The 24,565-nt window shown below is 40.3% G+C and overlaps 2 protein-coding genes across 2 annotated transcripts in view; both read left to right on the top strand.

Moving 5' to 3' along the window:
• LOC101032310 (transport and Golgi organization protein 1 homolog) overlaps positions 1 to 23,258 on the top strand; it is a 48,871-nt gene extending 25,613 nt beyond the window's left edge. Inside the window, exons 22-23 of the mRNA XM_074381166.1 lie at positions 19,147 to 19,297; positions 22,505 to 23,258. Coding sequence (XP_074237267.1) covers positions 19,147 to 19,297; positions 22,505 to 22,794 — 441 coding nt within the window. The 3' untranslated portion in view covers positions 22,795 to 23,258. The remainder of the gene's footprint in view (positions 1 to 19,146; positions 19,298 to 22,504) is intronic.
• On the top strand, positions 3,484 to 17,713 carry LOC141580359 (uncharacterized). The gene is made up of 11 exons (XM_074381465.1): positions 3,484 to 3,684; positions 5,324 to 5,474; positions 8,019 to 8,087; positions 8,215 to 8,294; positions 9,934 to 10,084; positions 12,634 to 12,702; positions 12,830 to 12,909; positions 14,549 to 14,699; positions 17,232 to 17,300; positions 17,428 to 17,507; positions 17,630 to 17,713. The coding sequence occupies exons 1-11, from the start codon at positions 3,580 to 3,582 to the stop codon at positions 17,711 to 17,713; spliced, it is 1,089 nt and encodes a 362-aa protein (XP_074237566.1). The 5' UTR covers positions 3,484 to 3,579.
• Positions 23,259 to 24,565: the final 1,307 nt, after the last annotated feature.

Raw genomic sequence — 24,565 nt, 5'->3', positions numbered from 1 at the left:
ACATGTCTTGAGAAATGTTTTTATCCAGGGGCAACTTGGATAAGACCCAAGACCCATTTGAAGTAGAAGACCTCAAAGGGAGTAGTGACTCCTTTGTTAGAGAGTAGAAGTAGAGGTGGAAAGAACATGACCTTGGAGTCCAACCCGGCCTTGAATTCCAGCCCAGCTTCTTACATGCTGTGTGACTGTCAGCAAATTATCTAATACTCTCTGTGCCTGTGTTCCTGCATATTTGGAACAAGATGGTCCTATTAGAGATTTAGAGATAGGAGAATTCGAGTTGCCATATGTAAGGCCTGTTGAAGGTACTCTGAATAATTGCTATTACATGGCAGAGAATGGATTTTTCATTCCCTTTCATTCTCTGCGTTCTAAATATGGAAATTATCCTGATGGGAGGGATGTGCAGAGGGAGTGACTGCCTTAGAAATAGTGTTAGTCAGGAAGGACTTCCCTTTATAACCTCTGCTTTCCCTTCCATGTGCAGATGTAAGCAATAAGACGATTATAGCAAAAATGTTCACTCCTGTGACATACTTTTAACCTCTCTAAGCTGTGAGTGGGAACAAATGAGGGCAGTAGTTGCTGCACTAATTCTGCTCTTTGGACAAGTGCCTGACATCTGCTTCACTGGGTTTTAGTTTTGACTGGTGTTGGTACTTTTGTCTGTCATACCAGAGTATTTCAAAACTTCAATTGCTTCTACTCTGCAGGGTCATACGACTCCAAGAGGGCCCCCTCCTTTCCCAGGAGTCGCTCTGATGAGCACCCCCATGGGAGGCCCTGTACCACCACCCATTTCATATGGACCACCACCTCAGCTCTGTGGACCTTTCGGGCCTCGGCCAATTCCTCCGCCCTTTGGTAAGATGATCTGAACACCGGTGATTAACTTGTAAAGCGTAGTCATCTTCTCTCTCTGTCCCTTGCTAAAACAACTGCAATTGCAGGGCTTTGCCATGCAGCGAGGAAGCTGACTGAGTACCTTGTAACTTCTTCCCAAGTTTCTTAAAACACAAAGGGTGCTGCATAATGTCCTGTGATTAGATGGGCAATAATCGTCTCTAAAAGAAGAAGGAAAGGAGCTAATTCTAGAAAGCCGGGAATATTCAGCACATGTTTTTTTGAACATCTCTGGCCGTGTACTAGGTCATCTTTAGGTCCCGTGAGCCAGAATGGCTCTTTTGGCCCATCCCCTGTGAGTGGTGGAGAATGCTCCCGTCCATTGACCGTGGAGCCACCTGTGAGACCACTCTCTGCTACTCTCAGTCAAAGAGATATGCCTAGAAGTGAATTGGGTGAGCATTCACATGTTTCCTTGCAATACTGTTTATTGTGGCTTTTTCCCTTTTATTTGAGGATTCTGACGCAGACAACAATTTAGAATTTGGGTCTGTCCAGTATAGAAAAGAAAATTTCTTAATTTGTCTTGGTGGATAAGTATTCAATTGCAAGGTTTGTTTTAGAACAGAAAGAATTTATTATTTCCCTTGAGGTCCTTTTATTGTTTCTTTTCATTGATTTTACTAGGAATTGTAAGCCTTTATCTTTTAATTAAAGTTCTGTGGGATTCCTCTTCCAAATGCAGCTGACCATTGAACAACACAGGTTTGATTTGCGCAGGCCCGTTTATACGCAGAGGTTGTTCAAAAAATACCTTGGGAAAATTTTTGGAACTGCGAGAATTTGAAAGAACTTACAGATGGAACACGCAGCTTAGAAATATTAAAAAAAAAATTACGTCTGTCATGAATGAATACAATATATGTAGATACTAGTCTATTTTATCATATACTATTGTAAAATATTCAAAAATCTATTTTTAAAAGTTTATCAAAACTTGCACACACAAACACAGATATACATGACACCATTCACCATTAGGGAGAAAGGAAACACAGGTAAAGACACAGTGTTAAATCATGAATGCAAAAAGGTGGCTGTAGTACACTCTGGACTACTACAGTAATTTCATAGCCACCTCCTGTTGCTATGGCAGTGAGCTCAGGCGTGGCGAGTATCCGCTTTAAACACCGCGTGAGGTTAATCTCCATGTAAACATAATCTCTCACAGTTCTTGTGTATTTCTTATGTTTAGTGCAAGAACATAAACCTTGAATAACACCATGTGACCCATATAAAATGCCACTTGTGATGCTGGAAGTATTCTCTAGAAGCAATGTCATGATATTACTAGAAAAGTTGAACTGCTTTGATATATGCCATAGATTGGAGTGTGCAGCAGCAGTTATCTGTCATTTCTGTCAGACGATTCATCTTGTAAACAGATCCTGCACACTTACAGTATACACAAATACCATACAGTTTTGTACATACATTTCCTCTTAGGATTTCAGTAACATTTCCTTTAGCTTACTCTATTAAGGTAAGTATTCAGCTTACAACATATATACAAATAGATAGATAGATAGATAGGTAGGTAGATAGATAGATAGATAGATAGATAGATAGATAGATAGATAGATAGGTAGATAGATAGATAGATAGATACACACACATAATATGTGTTAATCAACTACTTATGTTATTGGTAAGGCTTCTGGTCAATAGTAGGCTGTTTATTAGTAGGTTGGCTTTGGTGAGTGAAAAGTTACACGTGGGTTTTTGACTGCACAGTGGATCAGCACACCTAATCCCTGCATTGTTCAAGAATCAACTGTATTTGCCTTAGTAACTTTATAGTTTATGAGGCATACATGGTTCCCCTTCTCATTACTATAGTATGAAATGCTGTTGAGTCTATTTCGAATCCTAAATATGTCTATAATAGTAAGATATGGAAGTCAGCTTACATATACAGCAAACAAAAATCACAATGTAGAACACTGTATATAGAAGTCTGTAGCTTGAGGTGTAGATTAGAGTCATTAATGTGCAGAGATTATTGTTCTTTCAGTGCAAGGCACTTCTTTTTGTTTGTTTGTTTGAGATGGACTTTCACTCTTGTTACCCAGGCTGGAGTGCAATGGTGCAATCTCAGCTCACCACAACCTCTGCCTTCTGGGATCAGGCAATTCTCCGGCCTCAGTCTCCTGAGTAGCCGGGATTACAGGCACGTGCCGTCATGCCCAGCTGATTTTTTGTACTGTTAGTAGAGTCGGGGTTTCACCATGTTGACCAGGATGGTCTCGATCTCTTGACCTCGTGATCCACCCGCCTCGGCCTCCCAAAGTGCTGGGATTACAGGCATGAGCCACCGTGCCCGGCCCGGCATTTCTCATTTTAATTCTCTAAGTCTGTGAATAAATTATGAATGATTTGCCTTCATGAGTATCAGGAGACCCGTTTTTAATGTTGCTTTCCAGATAGACTTGAACCCTAACCCGTCTGCAATTTGTTATTTCTTCTGCAAAATACATACACGGGCTCTGTTCTTTCTTTCCCAAGGATCTGTGGACGGGCCTCTGTCTCATCCTCAATGGTCAGCTGAGGAATCTGGGAAACCCTCTCCTTCTGGTAAGGGAGCAAGAGTGTTTAAAGAGTCTAAAGCCATGCAGGAAGCGGGGAGAGGATTTTTGTTTTAGCCTCCTCATAGAGTACACAAGTCAGAATAAGCCTATGTCAGTTATCTGGCCTTTAACAGATGCAGGATCTGGTCCAGCTGCCATGATGAACAACGGCTCAAGAGGCTCTTCCCCTTCCAGGGCGATGGATGAAGGCAAGGTAAATGTACCCATTTTGAATAGTCATTTCAAGAACCTGTAGCTTTTCCTGCAACTCTCTCTTTGCTTCATCTCCTATTTGTGTGTTCTATCTGTACTGTCCCATATATTTTTCTAAAAAAGCAAACTGTTCTCCAAGAGCCTGAAGTCCCCTCAGTTCTCAGCATTGCATCTTCAGCTGAGCATCCAGTAGCAGTAAGTCCTTAGAAGTGTGGACTGAACTGGGCTATAAATTGCCTGGCGATATTGATCTTACTTTTGTCCTTGACTTGGGAGTGCTGCTGAAATCTGACTGATTTGTTGGCCTTTTCTCCTCTCTCCTGATTGCTTCGACATTCATCCTGTGTAGAGCATTTGCTGTAACTGTAATTAACTTAAACAAAGTGAATCGTCCCCACTCTTCGGTATTTCAGTGTTTAATGCTCTTTTGCAGAGTAAATTCATTGTAAATTGTATAATTCATTATTATGCCTCCGTTTGGAAATGTACTATTTAAGAATGTCTCCAATTGTATAGTAGGCAAAACGTACTTTGAATGATCTGAAATTACAGATTGATAACAGAAGAATGTTTGTTGGAAGTACTGAACAGTGGAAGACTGTAATTACCCGTTGAGCCATTTCTCAGCGGTGTCGTTAAACAGTGTTCACACAAGTGTATTCTCTTGTAACTTGTTTAGCTGTTAAGGCTGGCAAGTCCTGTGATGATACCTCACCATGCTTCTCTGTATTGAAATCAGAGTACATTTATTTTTACGACTGAGAGTTTCCAAACCACTTTCCCAAAGGAAATGATTAGTCCATGTCTCACAGTAGACAGTATTACTAGTGAATGAAGGTAAATAGAGTGTGCCTGCGTAATTTGTGTATATAACATTGTTTCTCTTGGAACATACTTTGGAGTTCCAGCACATGACTCGAGGAATACACATGTCTTGAGAAATGTTTTTATCCAGGGGCAACTTGGATAAGACCCAAGACCCATTTGAAGTAGAAGACCTCAAAGGGAGTAGTGACTCCTTTGTTAGAGAGTAGAAGTAGAGGTGGAAAGAACATGACCTTGGAGTCCAACCCGGCCTTGAATTCCAGCCCAGCTTCTTACATGCTGTGTGACTGTCAGCAAATTATCTAATACTCTCTGTGCCTGTGTTCCTGCATATTTGGAACAAGATGGTCCTATTAGAGATTTAGAGATAGGAGAATTCGAGTTGCCATATGTAAGGCCTGTTGAAGGTACTCTGAATAATTGCTATTACATGGCAGAGAATGGATTTTTCATTCCCTTTCATTCTCTGCGTTCTAAATATGGAAATTATCCTGATGGGAGGGATGTGCAGAGGGAGTGACTGCCTTAGAAATAGTGTTAGTCAGGAAGGACTTCCCTTTATAACCTCTGCTTTCCCTTCCATGTGCAGATGTAAGCAATAAGACGATTATAGCAAAAATGTTCACTCCTGTGACATACTTTTAACCTCTCTAAGCTGTGAGTGGGAACAAATGAGGGCAGTAGTTGCTGCACTAATTCTGCTCTTTGGACAAGTGCCTGACATCTGCTTCACTGGGTTTTAGTTTTGACTGGTGTTGGTACTTTTGTCTGTCATACCAGAGTATTTCAAAACTTCAATTGCTTCTACTCTGCAGGGTCATACGACTCCAAGAGGGCCCCCTCCTTTCCCAGGAGTCGCTCTGATGAGCACCCCCATGGGAGGCCCTGTACCACCACCCATTTCATATGGACCACCACCTCAGCTCTGTGGACCTTTCGGGCCTCGGCCAATTCCTCCGCCCTTTGGTAAGATGATCTGAACACCGGTGATTAACTTGTAAAGCGTAGTCATCTTCTCTCTCTGTCCCTTGCTAAAACAACTGCAATTGCAGGGCTTTGCCATGCAGCGAGGAAGCTGACTGAGTACCTTGTAACTTCTTCCCAAGTTTCTTAAAACACAAAGGGTGCTGCATAATGTCCTGTGATTAGATGGGCAATAATCGTCTCTAAAAGAAGAAGGAAAGGAGCTAATTCTAGAAAGCCGGGAATATTCAGCACATGTTTTTTTGAACATCTCTGGCCGTGTACTAGGTCATCTTTAGGTCCCGTGAGCCAGAATGGCTCTTTTGGCCCATCCCCTGTGAGTGGTGGAGAATGCTCCCGTCCATTGACCGTGGAGCCACCTGTGAGACCACTCTCTGCTACTCTCAGTCAAAGAGATATGCCTAGAAGTGAATTGGGTGAGCATTCACATGTTTCCTTGCAATACTGTTTATTGTGGCTTTTTCCCTTTTATTTGAGGATTCTGACGCAGACAACAATTTAGAATTTGGGTCTGTCCAGTATAGAAAAGAAAATTTCTTAATTTGTCTTGGTGGATAAGTATTCAATTGCAAGGTTTGTTTTAGAACAGAAAGAATTTATTATTTCCCTTGAGGTCCTTTTATTGTTTCTTTTCATTGATTTTACTAGGAATTGTAAGCCTTTATCTTTTAATTAAAGTTCTGTGGGATTCCTCTTCCAAATGCAGCTGACCATTGAACAACACAGGTTTGATTTGCGCAGGCCCGTTTATACGCAGAGGTTGTTCAAAAAATACCTTGGGAAAATTTTTGGAACTGCGAGAATTTGAAAGAACTTACAGATGGAACACGCAGCTTAGAAATATTAAAAAAAAAATTACGTCTGTCATGAATGAATACAATATATGTAGATACTAGTCTATTTTATCATATACTATTGTAAAATATTCAAAAATCTATTTTTAAAAGTTTATCAAAACTTGCACACACAAACACAGATATACATGACACCATTCACCATTAGGGAGAAAGGAAACACAGGTAAAGACACAGTGTTAAATCATGAATGCAAAAAGGTGGCTGTAGTACACTCTGGACTACTACAGTAATTTCATAGCCACCTCCTGTTGCTATGGCAGTGAGCTCAGGCGTGGCGAGTATCCGCTTTAAACACCGCGTGAGGTTAATCTCCATGTAAACATAATCTCTCACAGTTCTTGTGTATTTCTTATGTTTAGTGCAAGAACATAAACCTTGAATAACACCATGTGACCCATATAAAATGCCACTTGTGATGCTGGAAGTATTCTCTAGAAGCAATGTCATGATATTACTAGAAAAGTTGAACTGCTTTGATATATGCCATAGATTGGAGTGTGCAGCAGCAGTTATCTGTCATTTCTGTCAGACGATTCATCTTGTAAACAGATCCTGCACACTTACAGTATACACAAATACCATACAGTTTTGTACATACATTTCCTCTTAGGATTTCAGTAACATTTCCTTTAGCTTACTCTATTAAGGTAAGTATTCAGCTTACAACATATATACAAATAGATAGATAGATAGATAGGTAGGTAGATAGATAGATAGATAGATAGATAGATAGATAGATAGATAGATAGGTAGATAGATAGATAGATAGATACACACACATAATATGTGTTAATCAACTACTTATGTTATTGGTAAGGCTTCTGGTCAATAGTAGGCTGTTTATTAGTAGGTTGGCTTTGGTGAGTGAAAAGTTACACGTGGGTTTTTGACTGCACAGTGGATCAGCACACCTAATCCCTGCATTGTTCAAGAATCAACTGTATTTGCCTTAGTAACTTTATAGTTTATGAGGCATACATGGTTCCCCTTCTCATTACTATAGTATGAAATGCTGTTGAGTCTATTTCGAATCCTAAATATGTCTATAATAGTAAGATATGGAAGTCAGCTTACATATACAGCAAACAAAAATCACAATGTAGAACACTGTATATAGAAGTCTGTAGCTTGAGGTGTAGATTAGAGTCATTAATGTGCAGAGATTATTGTTCTTTCAGTGCAAGGCACTTCTTTTTGTTTGTTTGTTTGAGATGGACTTTCACTCTTGTTACCCAGGCTGGAGTGCAATGGTGCAATCTCAGCTCACCACAACCTCTGCCTTCTGGGATCAGGCAATTCTCCGGCCTCAGTCTCCTGAGTAGCCGGGATTACAGGCACGTGCCGTCATGCCCAGCTGATTTTTTGTACTGTTAGTAGAGTCGGGGTTTCACCATGTTGACCAGGATGGTCTCGATCTCTTGACCTCGTGATCCACCCGCCTCGGCCTCCCAAAGTGCTGGGATTACAGGCATGAGCCACCGTGCCCGGCCCGGCATTTCTCATTTTAATTCTCTAAGTCTGTGAATAAATTATGAATGATTTGCCTTCATGAGTATCAGGAGACCCGTTTTTAATGTTGCTTTCCAGATAGACTTGAACCCTAACCCGTCTGCAATTTGTTATTTCTTCTGCAAAATACATACACGGGCTCTGTTCTTTCTTTCCCAAGGATCTGTGGACGGGCCTCTGTCTCATCCTCAATGGTCAGCTGAGGAATCTGGGAAACCCTCTCCTTCTGGTAAGGGAGCAAGAGTGTTTAAAGAGTCTAAAGCCATGCAGGAAGCGGGGAGAGGATTTTTGTTTTAGCCTCCTCATAGAGTACACAAGTCAGAATAAGCCTATGTCAGTTATCTGGCCTTTAACAGATGCAGGATCTGGTCCAGCTGCCATGATGAACAACGGCTCAAGAGGCTCTTCCCCTTCCAGGGCGATGGATGAAGGCAAGGTAAATGTACCCATTTTGAATAGTCATTTCAAGAACCTGTAGCTTTTCCTGCAACTCTCTCTTTGCTTCATCTCCTATTTGTGTGTTCTATCTGTACTGTCCCATATATTTTTCTAAAAAAGCAAACTGTTCTCCAAGAGCCTGAAGTCCCCTCAGTTCTCAGCATTGCATCTTCAGCTGAGCATCCAGTAGCAGTAAGTCCTTAGAAGTGTGGACTGAACTGGGCTATAAATTGCCTGGCGATATTGATCTTACTTTTGTCCTTGACTTGGGAGTGCTGCTGAAATCTGACTGATTTGTTGGCCTTTTCTCCTCTCTCCTGATTGCTTCGACATTCATCCTGTGTAGAGCATTTGCTGTAACTGTAATTAACTTAAACAAAGTGAATCGTCCCCACTCTTCGGTATTTCAGTGTTTAATGCTCTTTTGCAGAGTAAATTCATTGTAAATTGTATAATTCATTATTATGCCTCCGTTTGGAAATGTACTATTTAAGAATGTCTCCAATTGTATAGTAGGCAAAACGTACTTTGAATGATCTGAAATTACAGATTGATAACAGAAGAATGTTTGTTGGAAGTACTGAACAGTGGAAGACTGTAATTACCCGTTGAGCCATTTCTCAGCGGTGTCGTTAAACAGTGTTCACACAAGTGTATTCTCTTGTAACTTGTTTAGCTGTTAAGGCTGGCAAGTCCTGTGATGATACCTCACCATGCTTCTCTGTATTGAAATCAGAGTACATTTATTTTTACGACTGAGAGTTTCCAAACCACTTTCCCAAAGGAAATGATTAGTCCATGTCTCACAGTAGACAGTATTACTAGTGAATGAAGGTAAATAGAGTGTGCCTGCGTAATTTGTGTATATAACATTGTTTCTCTTGGAACATACTTTGGAGTTCCAGCACATGACTCGAGGAATACACATGTCTTGAGAAATGTTTTTATCCAGGGGCAACTTGGATAAGACCCAAGACCCATTTGAAGTAGAAGACCTCAAAGGGAGTAGTGACTCCTTTGTTAGAGAGTAGAAGTAGAGGTGGAAAGAACATGACCTTGGAGTCCAACCCGGCCTTGAATTCCAGCCCAGCTTCTTACATGCTGTGTGACTGTCAGCAAATTATCTAATACTCTCTGTGCCTGTGTTCCTGCATATTTGGAACAAGATGGTCCTATTAGAGATTTAGAGATAGGAGAATTCGAGTTGCCATATGTAAGGCCTGTTGAAGGTACTCTGAATAATTGCTATTACATGGCAGAGAATGGATTTTTCATTCCCTTTCATTCTCTGCGTTCTAAATATGGAAATTATCCTGATGGGAGGGATGTGCAGAGGGAGTGACTGCCTTAGAAATAGTGTTAGTCAGGAAGGACTTCCCTTTATAACCTCTGCTTTCCCTTCCATGTGCAGATGTAAGCAATAAGACGATTATAGCAAAAATGTTCACTCCTGTGACATACTTTTAACCTCTCTAAGCTGTGAGTGGGAACAAATGAGGGCAGTAGTTGCTGCACTAATTCTGCTCTTTGGACAAGTGCCTGACATCTGCTTCACTGGGTTTTAGTTTTGACTGGTGTTGGTACTTTTGTCTGTCATACCAGAGTATTTCAAAACTTCAATTGCTTCTACTCTGCAGGGTCATACGACTCCAAGAGGGCCCCCTCCTTTCCCAGGAGTCGCTCTGATGAGCACCCCCATGGGAGGCCCTGTACCACCACCCATTTCATATGGACCACCACCTCAGCTCTGTGGACCTTTCGGGCCTCGGCCAATTCCTCCGCCCTTTGGTAAGATGATCTGAACACCGGTGATTAACTTGTAAAGCGTAGTCATCTTCTCTCTCTGTCCCTTGCTAAAACAACTGCAATTGCAGGGCTTTGCCATGCAGCGAGGAAGCTGACTGAGTACCTTGTAACTTCTTCCCAAGTTTCTTAAAACACAAAGGGTGCTGCATAATGTCCTGTGATTAGATGGGCAATAATCGTCTCTAAAAGAAGAAGGAAAGGAGCTAATTCTAGAAAGCCGGGAATATTCAGCACATGTTTTTTTGAACATCTCTGGCCGTGTACTAGGTCATCTTTAGGTCCCGTGAGCCAGAATGGCTCTTTTGGCCCATCCCCTGTGAGTGGTGGAGAATGCTCCCGTCCATTGACCGTGGAGCCACCTGTGAGACCACTCTCTGCTACTCTCAGTCAAAGAGATATGCCTAGAAGTGAATTGGGTGAGCATTCACATGTTTCCTTGCAATACTCTTTATTGTGGCTTTTTCCCTTTTATTTGAGGATTCTGACGCAGACAACAATTTAGAATTTGGGTCTGTCCAGTATAGAAAAGAAAATTTCTTAATTTGTCTTGGTGGATAAGTATTCAATTGCAAGGTTTGTTTTAGAACAGAAAGAATTTATTATTTCCCTTGAGGTCCTTTTATTGTTTCTTTTCATTGATTTTACTAGGAATTGTAAGCCTTTATCTTTTAATTAAAGTTCTGTGGGATTCCTCTTCCAAATGCAGCTGACCATTGAACAACACAGGTTTGATTTGCGCAGGCCCGTTTATACGCAGAGGTTGTTCAAAAAATACCTTGGGAAAATTTTTGGAACTGCGAGAATTTGAAAGAACTTACAGATGGAACACGCAGCTTAGAAATATTAAAAAAAAAAATTACGTCTGTCATGAATGAATACAATATATGTAGATACTAGTCTATTTTATCATATACTATTGTAAAATATTCAAAAATCTATTTTTAAAAGTTTATCAAAACTTGCACACACAAACACAGATATACATGACACCATTCACCATTAGGGAGAAAGGAAACACAGGTAAAGACACAGTGTTAAATCATGAATGCAAAAAGGTGGCTGTAGTACACTCTGGACTACTACAGTAATTTCATAGCCACCTCCTGTTGCTATGGCAGTGAGCTCAGGCGTGGCGAGTATCCGCTTTAAACACCGCGTGAGGTTAATCTCCATGTAAACATAATCTCTCACAGTTCTTGTGTATTTCTTATGTTTAGTGCAAGAACATAAACCTTGAATAACACCATGTGACCCATATAAAATGCCACTTGTGATGCTGGAAGTATTCTCTAGAAGCAATGTCATGATATTACTAGAAAAGTTGAACTGCTTTGATATATGCCATAGATTGGAGTGTGCAGCAGCAGTTATCTGTCATTTCTGTCAGACGATTCATCTTGTAAACAGATCCTGCACACTTACAGTATACACAAATACCATACAGTTTTGTACATACATTTCCTCTTAGGATTTCAGTAACATTTCCTTTAGCTTACTCTATTAAGGTAAGTATTCAGCTTACAACATATATACAAATAGATAGATAGATAGATAGGTAGGTAGATAGATAGATAGATAGATAGATAGATAGATAGATAGATAGATAGATAGGTAGATAGATAGATAGATAGATACACACACATAATATGTGTTAATCAACTACTTATGTTATTGGTAAGGCTTCTGGTCAATAGTAGGCTGTTTATTAGTAGGTTGGCTTTGGTGAGTGAAAAGTTACACGTGGGTTTTTGACTGCACAGTGGATCAGCACACCTAATCCCTGCATTGTTCAAGAATCAACTGTATTTGCCTTAGTAACTTTATAGTTTATGAGGCATACATGGTTCCCCTTCTCATTACTATAGTATGAAATGCTGTTGAGTCTATTTCGAATCCTAAATATGTCTATAATAGTAAGATATGGAAGTCAGCTTACATATACAGCAAACAAAAATCACAATGTAGAACACTGTATATAGAAGTCTGTAGCTTGAGGTGTAGATTAGAGTCATTAATGTGCAGAGATTATTGTTCTTTCAGTGCAAGGCACTTCTTTTTGTTTGTTTGTTTGAGATGGACTTTCACTCTTGTTACCCAGGCTGGAGTGCAATGGTGCAATCTCAGCTCACCACAACCTCTGCCTTCTGGGATCAGGCAATTCTCCGGCCTCAGTCTCCTGAGTAGCCGGGATTACAGGCACGTGCCGTCATGCCCAGCTGATTTTTTGTACTGTTAGTAGAGTCGGGGTTTCACCATGTTGACCAGGATGGTCTCGATCTCTTGACCTCGTGATCCACCCGCCTCGGCCTCCCAAAGTGCTGGGATTACAGGCATGAGCCACCGTGCCCGGCCCGGCATTTCTCATTTTAATTCTCTAAGTCTGTGAATAAATTATGAATGATTTGCCTTCATGAGTATCAGGAGACCCGTTTTTAATGTTGCTTTCCAGATAGACTTGAACCCTAACCCGTCTACAATTTGTTATTTCTTCTGCAAAATACATACACGGGCTCTGTTCTTTCTTTCCCAAGGATCTGTGGACGGGCCTCTGTCTCATCCTCAATGGTCAGCTGAGGAATCTGGGAAACCCTCTCCTTCTGGTAAGGGAGCAAGAGTGTTTAAAGAGTCTAAAGCCATGCAGGAAGCGGGGAGAGGATTTTTGTTTTAGCCTCCTCATAGAGTACACAAGTCAGAATAAGCCTATGTCAGTTATCTGGCCTTTAACAGATGCAGGATCTGGTCCAGCTGCCATGATGAACAACGGCTCAAGAGGCTCTTCCCCTTCCAGGGCGATGGATGAAGGCAAGGTAAATGTACCCATTTTGAATAGTCATTTCAAGAACCTGTAGCTTTTCCTGCAACTCTCTCTTTGCTTCATCTCCTATTTGTGTGTTCTATCTGTACTGTCCCATATATTTTTCTAAAAAAGCAAACTGTTCTCCAAGAGCCTGAAGTCCCCTCAGTTCTCAGCATTGCATCTTCAGCTGAGCATCCAGTAGCAGTAAGTCCTTAGAAGTGTGGACTGAACTGGGCTATAAATTGCCTGGCGATATTGATCTTACTTTTGTCCTTGACTTGGGAGTGCTGCTGAAATCTGACTGATTTGTTGGCCTTTTCTCCTCTCTCCTGATTGCTTCGACATTCATCCTGTGTAGAGCATTTGCTGTAACTGTAATTAACTTAAACAAAGTGAATCGTCCCCACTCTTCGGTATTTCAGTGTTTAATGCTCTTTTGCAGAGTAAATTCATTGTAAATTGTATAATTCATTATTATGCCTCCGTTTGGAAATGTACTATTTAAGAATGTCTCCAATTGTATAGTAGGCAAAACGTACTTTGAATGATCTGAAATTACAGTTTGATAACAGAAGAATGTTTGTTGGAAGTACTGAACAGTGGAAGACTGTAATTACCCGTTGAGCCATTTCTCAGCGGTGTCGTTAAACAGTGTTCACACAAGTGTATTCTCTTGTAACTTGTTTAGCTGTTAAGGCTGGCAAGTCCTGTGATGATACCTCACCATGCTTCTCTGTATTGAAATCAGAGTACATTTATTTTTACGACTGAGAGTTTCCAAACCACTTTCCCAAAGGAAATGATTAGTCCATGTCTCACAGTAGACAGTATTACTAGTGAATGAAGGTAAATAGAGTGTGCCTGCGTAATTTGTGTATATAACATTGTTTCTCTTGGAACATACTTTGGAGTTCCAGCACATGACTCGAGGAATACACATGTCTTGAGAAATGTTTTTATCCAGGGGCAACTTGGATAAGACCCAAGACCCATTTGAAGTAGAAGACCTCAAAGGGAGTAGTGACTCCTTTGTTAGAGAGTAGAAGTAGAGGTGGAAAGAACATGACCTTGGAGTCCAACCCGGCCTTGAATTCCAGCCCAGCTTCTTACATGCTGTGTGACTGTCAGCAAATTATCTAATACTCTCTGTGCCTGTGTTCCTGCATATTTGGAACAAGATGGTCCTATTAGAGATTTAGAGATAGGAGAATTCGAGTTGCCATATGTAAGGCCTGTTGAAGGTACTCTGAATAATTGCTATTACATGGCAGAGAATGGATTTTTCATTCCCTTTCATTCTCTGCGTTCTAAATATGGAAATTATCCTGATGGGAGGGATGTGCAGAGGGAGTGACTGCCTTAGAAATAGTGTTAGTCAGGAAGGACTTCCCTTTATAACCTCTGCTTTCCCTTCCATGTGCAGATATAAGCAATAAGACGATTATAGCAAAAATGTTCACTCCTGTGACATACTTTTAACCTCTCTAAGCTGTGAGTGGGAACAAATGAGGGCAGTAGTTGCTGCACTAATTCTGCTCTTTGGACAAGTGCCTGACATCTGCTTCATTGGGTTTTAGTTTTGACTGGTGTTGGTACTTTTGTCTGTCATACCAGAGTATTTCAAAACTTCAATTGCTTCTACTCTGCAGGGTCATACGACTCCAAGAGGGCCCCCTCCTTTCCCAGGAGTCGCTCTGATGAGCACCCCCATGGGAGGCCCTGTACCACCACCCATTCCATATGGACCACCACCTCAGCTCTGTGGACCTTTCGGGCCTCGGCCAATTCCTCCACCCTTTGGTAAGATGATCTGAACACCGGTGATTAACTTGTAAAGCGTAGTCATCTTCTCTCTCTGTCCCTTGCTAAAACAACTGCAATTGCAGGGCTTTGCCATGCAGCGAGGAAGCTGACTGAGTACCTTGTAACTTCTTCCCAAGTTTCTTAAAACACAAAGGGTGCTGCATAATGTCCTGTGATTAGATGGGCAATAATCGTCTCTAATAGAAGAAGGAAAGGAGCTATTTCTAGAAAGCCAGGAATATTCAGCACATGTTTTTTTGAACATCTCTGGCCGTGTACTAGGTCATCTTTAGGTCCCGTGAGCCAGAATGGCTCTTTTGGCCCATCCCCTGTGAGTGGTGGAGATGCTCCCGTCCATTGACCGTGGAGCCACCTGTGAGACCACTCTCTGCTACTCTCAGTCAAAGAGATATGCCTAGAAGTGAATTGGGTGAGCATTCACATGTTTCCTTGCAATACTGTTTATTGTGGATTTTTCCCTTTTATTTGAGGATTCTGACGCAGACAACAATTTAGAATTTGGGTCTGTCCAGTGTAGAAAAGAAAATTTCTTAATTTGTCTTGGTGGATAAGTATTCAATTGCAAGGTTTGTTTTAGAACAGACAGAATTTATTATTTCCCTTGAGGTCCTTTTATTGTTTCTTTTCATTGATTTTACTAGGAATTGTAAGCCTTTATCTTTTAATTAAAGTTCTGTGGGATTCCTCTTCCAAATGCAGCTGACCATTGAACAACACAGGTTTGATTTGCGCAGGCCCGTTTATACGCAGAGGTTGTTCAAAAAATACCTTGGGAAAATTTTTGGAACTGCGAGAATTTGAAAGAACTTACAGATGAAACACGCAGCTTAGAAATATAAAAAAAAAAAATTACGTCTGTCATGAATGAATACAATATATGTAGATACTAGTCTATTTTATCATATACTATTGTAAAATATTCAAAAATCTGTTTTTAAAAGTTTATCAAAACTTGCACGCACAAACACAGATATACATGACACCATTCACCATTAGGGAGAAAGGAAACACAGGTAAAGACACAGTGTTAAATCATGAATGCAAAACGGTGGCTGTAGTACACTCTGGACTACTACAGTAATTTCATAGCCACCTCCTGTTGCTATGGCAGTGAGCTCAGGCGTGGCGAGTATCCGCTTTAAACACCGCGTGAGGTTAATCTCCATGTAAGCATAATCTCTCACAGTTCTTGTGTATTTCTTATGTTTAGTGCAAGAACATAAACCTTGAATAACACCATGTGACCCATATAAAATGCCACTTGTGATGCTGGAAGTATTCTCAAGAAGCAATGTCATGATATTACTAGAAAAGTTGAACTGCTTTGATATATGCCATAGATTGGAGTGTGCAGCAGCAGTTACCTGTCATTTCTGTCAGACGATTCATCTTGTAAACAGATCCTGCATACTTACAGTATACACAAATACCATACAGTTTTGTACATACATTTCCTCTTAGGATTTCAGTAACATTTCCTTTAGCTTACTCTATTAAGGTAAGTATTCAGCTTACAACATATATACAAACAGATAGATAGATAGGTAGATAGATAGTTAGATAGATAGGTAGATAGATAGATAGATAGATAGATAGATAGATAGATAGATACACACACATAATATGTGTTAGTCAACTACTTATGTTATTGGTAAGGCTTCTGGTCAATAGTAGGCTGTTTATTAGTAGGTTGGCTTTGGTGAGTGAAAAGTTACACGTGGGTTTTTGACTGCACAGTGGATCAGCACACCTAATCCCTGCATTGTTCAAGAATCAACTGTATTTGCCTTAGTAACTTTATAGTTTATGAGGCATACATGGTTCCCCTTCTCATTACTATAGTATGAAATGCTGTTGAGTCTATTTCGAATCCTAAATATGTCTATAATAGTAAGATATGGAAGTCAGCTTACATATACAGCAAACAAAAATCACAATGTAGAACACTGTATATAGAAGTCTGTAGCTTGAGGTGTAGATTAGAGTCATTAATGTGCAGAGATTATTGTTCTTTCAGTGCAAGGCACTTCTTTTTGTTTGTTTGTTTGAGATGGACTTTCACTCTTGTTACCCAGGCTGGAGTGCAATGGTGCAATCTCAGCTCACCACAACCTCTGCCTTCTGGGATCAGGCAATTCTCCGGCCTCAGTCTCCTGAGTAGCCGGGATTACAGGCACGTGCCGTCATGCCCAGCTGATTTTTTGTACTGTTAGTAGAGTCGGGGTTTCACCATGTTGACCAGGATGGTCTCGATCTCTTGACCTCGTGATCCACCCGCCTCGGCCTCCCAAAGTGCTGGGATTACAGGCATGAGCCACCGTGCCCAGCCCGGCATTTCTCATTTTAATTCTCTAAGTCTGTGAATAAATTATGAATGATTTGCCTTCATGAGTATCAGGAGACCCGTTTTTAATGTTGCTTTCCAGATAGACTTGAACCCTAACCCGTCTACAATTTGTTATTTCTTCTGCAAAATACATACACGGGCTCTGTTCTTTCTTTCCCAAGGATCTGTGGACGGGCCTCTGTCTCATCCTCAATGGTCAGCTGAGGAATCTGGGAAACCCTCTCCTTCTGGTAAGGGAGCAAGAGTGTTTAAAGAGTCTAAAGCCATGCAGGAAGCGGGGAGAGGATTTTTGTTTTAGCCTCCTCATAGAGTACACAAGTCAGAATAAGCCTATGTCAGTTATCTGGCCTTTAACAGATGCAGGATCTGGTCCAGCTGCCATGATGAACAACGGCTCAAGAGGCTCTTCCCCTTCCAGGGCGATGGATGAAGGCAAGGTAAATGTACCCATTTTGAATAGTCATTTCAAGAACCTGTAGCTTTTCCTGCAACTCTCTCTTTGCTTCATCTCCTATTTGTGTGTTCTATCTGTACTGTCCCATATATTTTTCTAAAAAAGCAAACTGTTCTCCAAGAGCCTGAAGTCCCCTCAGTTCTCAGCATTGCATCTTCAGCTGAGCATCCAGTAGCAGTAAGTCCTTAGAAGTGTGGACTGAACTGGGCTATAAATTGCCTGGCGATATTGATCTTACTTTTGTCCTTGACTTGGGAGTGCTGCTGAAATCTGACTGATTTGCTGGCCTTTTCTCCTCTCTCCTGATTGCTTCGACATTCATCCTGTGTAGAGCATTTGCTGTAACTGTAATTAACTTAAACAAAGTGAATCGTCCCCACTCTTCGGTATTTCAGTGTTTAATGCTCTTTTGCAGAGTAAATTCATTGTAAATTGTATAATTCATTATTATGCCTCCGTTTGGAAATGTACTATTTAAGAATGTCTCCAATTGTATAGTAGGCAAAACCTACTTTGAATGATCTGAAATTACAGATTGATAACAGAAGAATGTTTGTTGGAAGTACTGAACAGTGGAAGACTGTAATTACCCGTTGAGCCATTTCTCAGCGGTGTCGTTAAACAGTGTTCACACAAGTGTATTCTCTTGTAACTTGTTTAGCTGTTAAGGCTGGCAAGTCCTGTGATGATACCTCACCATGCTTCTCTGTATTGAAATCAGAGTACATTTATTTTTACGACTGAGAGTTTCCAAACCACTTTCCCATAGGAAATGATTAGTCCGTGTCTCACAGTAGACAGTATTACTAGTGAATGAAGGTAAATAGAGTGTGCCTGCGTAATTTGTGTATATAACATTGTTTCTCTTGGAACATACTTTGGAGTTCCAGCACATGACTCGAGGAATACACATGTCTTGAGAAATGTTTTTATCCAGGGGCAACTTGGATAAGACCCAAGACCCATTTGAAGTAGAAGACCTCAAAGAGAGTAGTGACTCCTTTGTTAGAGAGTAGAAGTAGAGGTGGAAAGAACATGACCTTGGAGTCCAACCCGGCCTTGAATTCCAGCCCAGCTTCTTACATGCTGTGTGACTGTCAGCAAATTATCTAATACTCTCTGTGCCTGTGTTCCTGCATATTTGGAACAAGATGGTCCTATTAGAGATTTAGAGATAGGAGAATTCGAGTTGCCATATGTAAGGCCTGTTGAAGGTACTCTGAATAATTGCTATTACATGGCAGAGAATGGATTTTTCATTCCCTTTCATTCTCTGCGTTCTAAATATGGAAATTATCCTGATGGGAGGGATGTGCAGAGGGAGTGACTGCCTTAGAAATAGTGTTAGTCAGGAAGGACTTCCCTTTATAACCTCTGCTTTCCCTTCCATGTGCAGATATAAGCAGTAAGACGATTATAGCAAAAATGTTCACTCTTGTGACATACTTTTAACCTCTCTAAGCTGTGAGTGTGAACAAATGAGGGCAGTAGTTGCTGCACTAATTCTGCTCTTTGGACAAGTGCCTGACATCTGCTTCATTGGGTTTTAGTTTTGACTGGTGTTGGTACTTTTGTCTGTCATACCAGAGTATTTCAAAACTTCAATTGCTTCTACTCTGCAGGGTCATACGACTCCAAGAGGGCCCCCTCCTTTCCCAGGAGTCCCTCTGATGAGCACCCCCATGGGAGGCCCTGTACCACCACCCATTCCATATGGACCACCACCTCAGCTCTGTGGACCTTTCGGGCCTCGGCCAATTCCTCCACCCTTTGGTAAGATGATCTGAACACCGGTGATTAACTTGTAAAGCGTAGTCATCTTCTCTCTCTGTCCCTTGCTAAAACAACTGCAATTGCAGGGCTTTGCCATGCAGCGAGGAAGCTGACTGAGTACCTTGTAACTTCTTCCCAAGTTTCTTAAAACACAAAGGGTGCTGCATAATGTCCTGTGATTAGATGGGCAATAATCGTCTCTAATAGAAGAAGGAAAGGAGCTATTTCTAGAAAGCCAGGAATATTCAGCACATGTTTTTTTGAACATCTCTGGCCGTGTACTAGGTCATCTTTAGGTCCCCTGAGCCAGAATGGCTCTTTTGGCCCATCCCCTGTGAGTGGTGGAGATGCTCCCGTCCATTGACCGTGGAGCCACCTGTGAGACCACTCTCTGCTACTCTCAGTTAAAGAGATATGCCTAGAAGTGAATTGGGTGAGCATTCACATGTTTCCTTGCAATACTCTTTATTGTGGCTTTTTCCCTTTTATTTGAGGATTCTGACGCAGACAACAATTTAGAATTTGGGTCTGTCCAGTATAGAAAAGAAAATGTCTTAATTTGTCTTGGTGGATAAGTATTCAACTGCAAGGTTTGTTTTAGAACAGAAAGAATTTATTATTTCCCTTGAGGTCCTTTTATTGTTTCTTTTCATTGATTTTACTAGGAATTGTAAGCCTTTATCTTTTAATTAAAGTTCTGTGGGATTCCTCTTCCAAATGCAGCTGACCATTGAACAACACAGGTTTGATTTGCGCAGGCCCGTTTATACGCAGAGGTTGTTCAAAAAATACCTTGGGAAAATTTTTGGAACTTTGCAAGAATTTGAAAGAACTTACAGATGAAACACACAGCCTAGAAATACTAAATTAAAAAAATTACGTCTGTCATGAATACAATATATGTAGATACTAGTCTATTTTATCGTAAACTATTGTAAAATATTCAAAAATCTATTTTTAAAAGTTTATCAAAACTTGCACACACAAACACAGATATACATGACACCATTCACCATTGGGAGAAAGGAAACACAGGTAAAGACACAGTGTTAAATCCTGAATGCAAAAAGGTGGCTGTAGTACACTCTGGACTACTACAGTAATTTCATAGCCACCTCCTGTTGCTATGGCAGTGAGCTCAGGCGTGGCGAGTATCCACTTTAAACACCGCGTGAGGTTAATCTCCATGTAGACATAATCTCTCACAGTTCTTGTGTATTTCTTATGTTTAGTGCAAGAACATAAACCTTGAATAACACCATGTGATTCATATAAAATGCCACTTGTGATGCTGGAAGTATTCTCAAGAAGCAATGTCATGATATTACTGGAAAAGTTGAACTGCTTTGATATATGCCATAGATTGGAGTGTGCAGCAGCAGTTATCTGTCACTTTTGTCAGACGATTCATCTTGTAAACAGATCCTGCACACTTACAGTATACACAAATACCATACAGTGTTGTACATACATTTCCTCTTAGGATTTCAGTAACATTTCCTTTAGCTTACTCTATTAAGGTCAGCTTACAACATATATTCAAATAGATAGATAGATAGATAGATAGATAGATAGATAGATAGATAGATACACATAATATGTGTTAATCAACTGCTTATGTTATTGGTAAGGCTTCTGGTCAATAGTAGGCTGTTTATTAGTAGGTTGGCTTTGGTGAGTCAAAAGTTACACGTGGGTTTTTGACTGCACGGGGGATCAGCACACCTAATCCCTGCATTGTTCAAGAATCAACTGTATTTGCCTTAGCAACTTTATAGTTTATGAGGCGTACATGGTTCCCCTTCTCATTACTATAGTATGAAATGCTGTTGAGTCTATTTTGAATCCTAAATATATCTGTAATAGTAAGATATGAAAGTCAGCTTACATATACACCAAACAAAAATCACAATGTAGAACACTGTATATAGACGTCTGTAGCTTGAAGTGTAGATTAGAGTCATTAATGTGCAGAGATTATTGTTCTTTCAGTGCAAGGTATTTCTTTTTGTTTGTTTGTTTGAGATGGACTTTCACTCTTGTTACCCAGGTTGGAGTGCAATGGCATGATCTCAGCTAATCCCAACATCTGCCTTCTAGGTTCAGTCAATTCTCCGGCCTCAGTCTCCTGAGTAGCTGGGATTACAGGCACGTGCCATCATGCCCAGCTATGTTTTTGTATTGTTAGTAGTGTTGGGGTTTCACCGTGTTGTCCAGAATGGTCTTGATCTCTTGACCTCGTGATTCACCCGCCTTGGCCTCCCAATGTGCTGGGATTCCAGGTATCAGCCAGGAATATCCAGCACATGTTTTTTTTTTTTTTTTTTTTTTTTTTTTTTTTTTGATATCTTGCTTTGTACTAGGTTTTGCAACGGATAGAAAGGTAGATAAAACACATCCCCTATTTAAGATGTTCTGTATTGCACAGATATACACAATCCGCAACATAAAGCTTCTAATCACTCATAACGGAAGCATAAGCAGTGGGTCACAGAATATTAGACAGGGAAGTATCAAACCCTCAACCCTCATCTTCGGGCGTACAAAGGAGGGATATATCAAAGAGAAGGTAGAATTTAACTGCTATCTAATGAATGCTGCTGATTTAATTAGATGAAGGTGTAACACCTTTTCCAGCTGGGCAAGCACCTTGATTTTTATGGCATATATTAATCACATGTTGGGGTACTACGTAACTTTTTAATATACAGTAGTAAACAATGGAATTTATCAAAATATTTGTTGTAATGAAGCCAGATTTAATCTGTCTTCTTGTTATGGTATATAGTACTTCCAAGTAGAAATCTATCTCAAGATAAAGATGACAGGCCAGGCACAGTGGCTCATGCCTGTAATTCCAGCGCTTTGGAAGGCTGAGGCAGGTGGACCCCTTGAACCTAGGAGTTTGAGACTAGCCTGGGCAACATGGTGAAACTCTGTCTTTTCAAAAAATACAAAAATTAGCTGGGTGTGGTTGTTTGCACCTGCTGTCCCAGCTACTCGAAGTCTGAGCGGGGAGGATCGATTGAGCCCAGGAGATTGAGGCTGCAGTGAGCCATGATCACTTCACTCCACTCCAGCCTGGCTGACAGGGAAGACCCTGCCTCTGAAAAAAGAAAAGGATGACAGGTTATATTAACATACCTGGCATCATCTTAATTTAGCTCTGTTCCTAGGAATTTACTCGACATAATTTTTGTTTTCCAGGCCCTGGTTATCGTCCACCACTACGCTTAAGAGAATTTGCACCAGGAAAATGGGAGCTGCCACTCCACCCTCGGGAATTTTTACCAGGACATGCACCATTTGGACCTTTAGGTCCTCTTGGTCCAAGAGAGTACTTTATTCCTGGTACCCAGTTGCCACCCCCAATCCATGTTCCCCAGGATTACCCACCACCACCTGCCACAAGAGGCTTACTGTTGCCATGCTCTAGAGATGAGCCTCCTCTGGCCTCTCAGAGCACTAGTCAGGACTGTTCAGTGGCTTTAAAGTAGAGCCTATAACTATGACCTCTGATGTTTGATTGGAGAAAAAATGGACTGTACATTATTCATTACAGTAAAGGATTTCATTGGCTTCCAAATCCAAGTTTATTTTAAAAGATCTGTTGTTAGAACTAAGCTGCCTTGGCAGTATGCATTTTTGAGCCAAACAATTCAGAAATGTCATTTCTTCCCTAAGTAAAAATCACCTTTTAAGCTATAGCGTTTTTATTACTTTGAAATGTGCAATAAAGAATACTTGTGTTTTAGCTAACGTAGCATTGTAATTGCTAAATGATTTAGAATGTCATGAAAAATATGAACATTTCCTGTGTAAATGCTTTAAAAACATGTATTTCCATCATCCTGTTTTTAGTGTACACCAGCTGAATACAGAGCAATGGTGTTTATAAGCATTTTTGTTTTTCTTAAAAAACTATCTGGTCCCAAAGACTGTTAAGCTAAAAATGTTTACTAAAAGGTCACTAAAATTTCTCTCCCCTCTTGCTGAAGTTCTTTGTAGTAATAGTTCATAAAAAGTTGTTTATTAATATTTCCCAAGTGTCTGTTGATTCATTGGACTGTTAGGAGGCTTGTGCCATTTGGAGAACATGTAAACTCAATCTCCCGGAATTTAAGATGGTGGCTGCCTGCACACTTCTGGCTGCTCCCCTCAGTCACCTGTGAACTCTACAAGTGATGTCTTTTTATTTCAAAAAAGTTAGTGGGTTCCCAGTTGTGTAGCATTCACATGCTTGCTTTATGACACTCATTGTCTATTTGAGAATGGTTTTCAGAGAGTGAGTTTACATTAGTAGCAAGAGTTGTTTGACCTGATGTTCTATTGCTTTTCCATTCCTGTAGAAAGGGTGCACAACAGAAAAGTGAAAACGATGTGTCATAAAAGTACTGAAATCTCTTTTAAATGTTCAAATGTATGGTCTCTTATCTTTCCCATACCTTGCCACTGATTTTCAAGGAATATGATAAAAAATTGGAAAAGTATAACGCCATGAGAAAGAATGATGTAGGGCTGTGAGGTTTACAACATGCCCTAGGTCTGCACCAAGGGTTGAAATTAATTCTTTTTTGCGGGGGAAAGGGGGATGACAGATTCCAAAATTGGTATTTAAACATTGGTGCTTTCATTTAAAAATCATTACCTATCTGGAATTGCACCATACTTAAAAGTCTTATCCATTACTACACAGTGTCTTTAAAACAATGTTTCTTTAAAAACTATGTTTCTAAGAACTCTTCAGACATTTTAATTACAATAATAATGGCACTCCTTTTGAGGAGTTTAAGATTTAGATTAAAATTCTAAAAGGCTGATACTTTCCTTAATTGCTACTCTATGTTCTTCCATTTTTTAAAGCCCTATGATGTAATAATTTTGAAACTTGGTATATGACTTATCACTGTTTTGATATTTAATCTATTAATACCTTGTATAAAGGAGCAAAAGCTTTGACATGAAACAAAATTTTCTCTTTATACTAAACGACTGAAGATACTTTAGAAATATAAGGACCCGTGAAAGAAGGCAACCCTTTCACAGTTCATAAGGAATATATGAATTCTTTGGGAAAAGAGAATTCAGTCTGTATTTCTTCTCATTTAATATCAAGAATAGAAATTAAGAGGAAAACTCCATAGAGGGCGTAGGCCACTTTTAACCATGTAAAATAAGATTAAGTCACAAATACAGCTTTTGAGTTTACCTGTCAATCTCTTTAGAACACAAAACAATGCTGAAGTTAATAGTTTCTAATTATTATTA

The sequence above is a fragment of the Saimiri boliviensis genome, chromosome 11 (genome assembly GCF_048565385.1).
Source record: "Saimiri boliviensis isolate mSaiBol1 chromosome 11, mSaiBol1.pri, whole genome shotgun sequence".
Classification (NCBI taxonomy): Eukaryota; Metazoa; Chordata; class Mammalia; order Primates; family Cebidae; genus Saimiri; species Saimiri boliviensis.
This window is presented reverse-complemented; position numbering and strand designations above follow the sequence as displayed.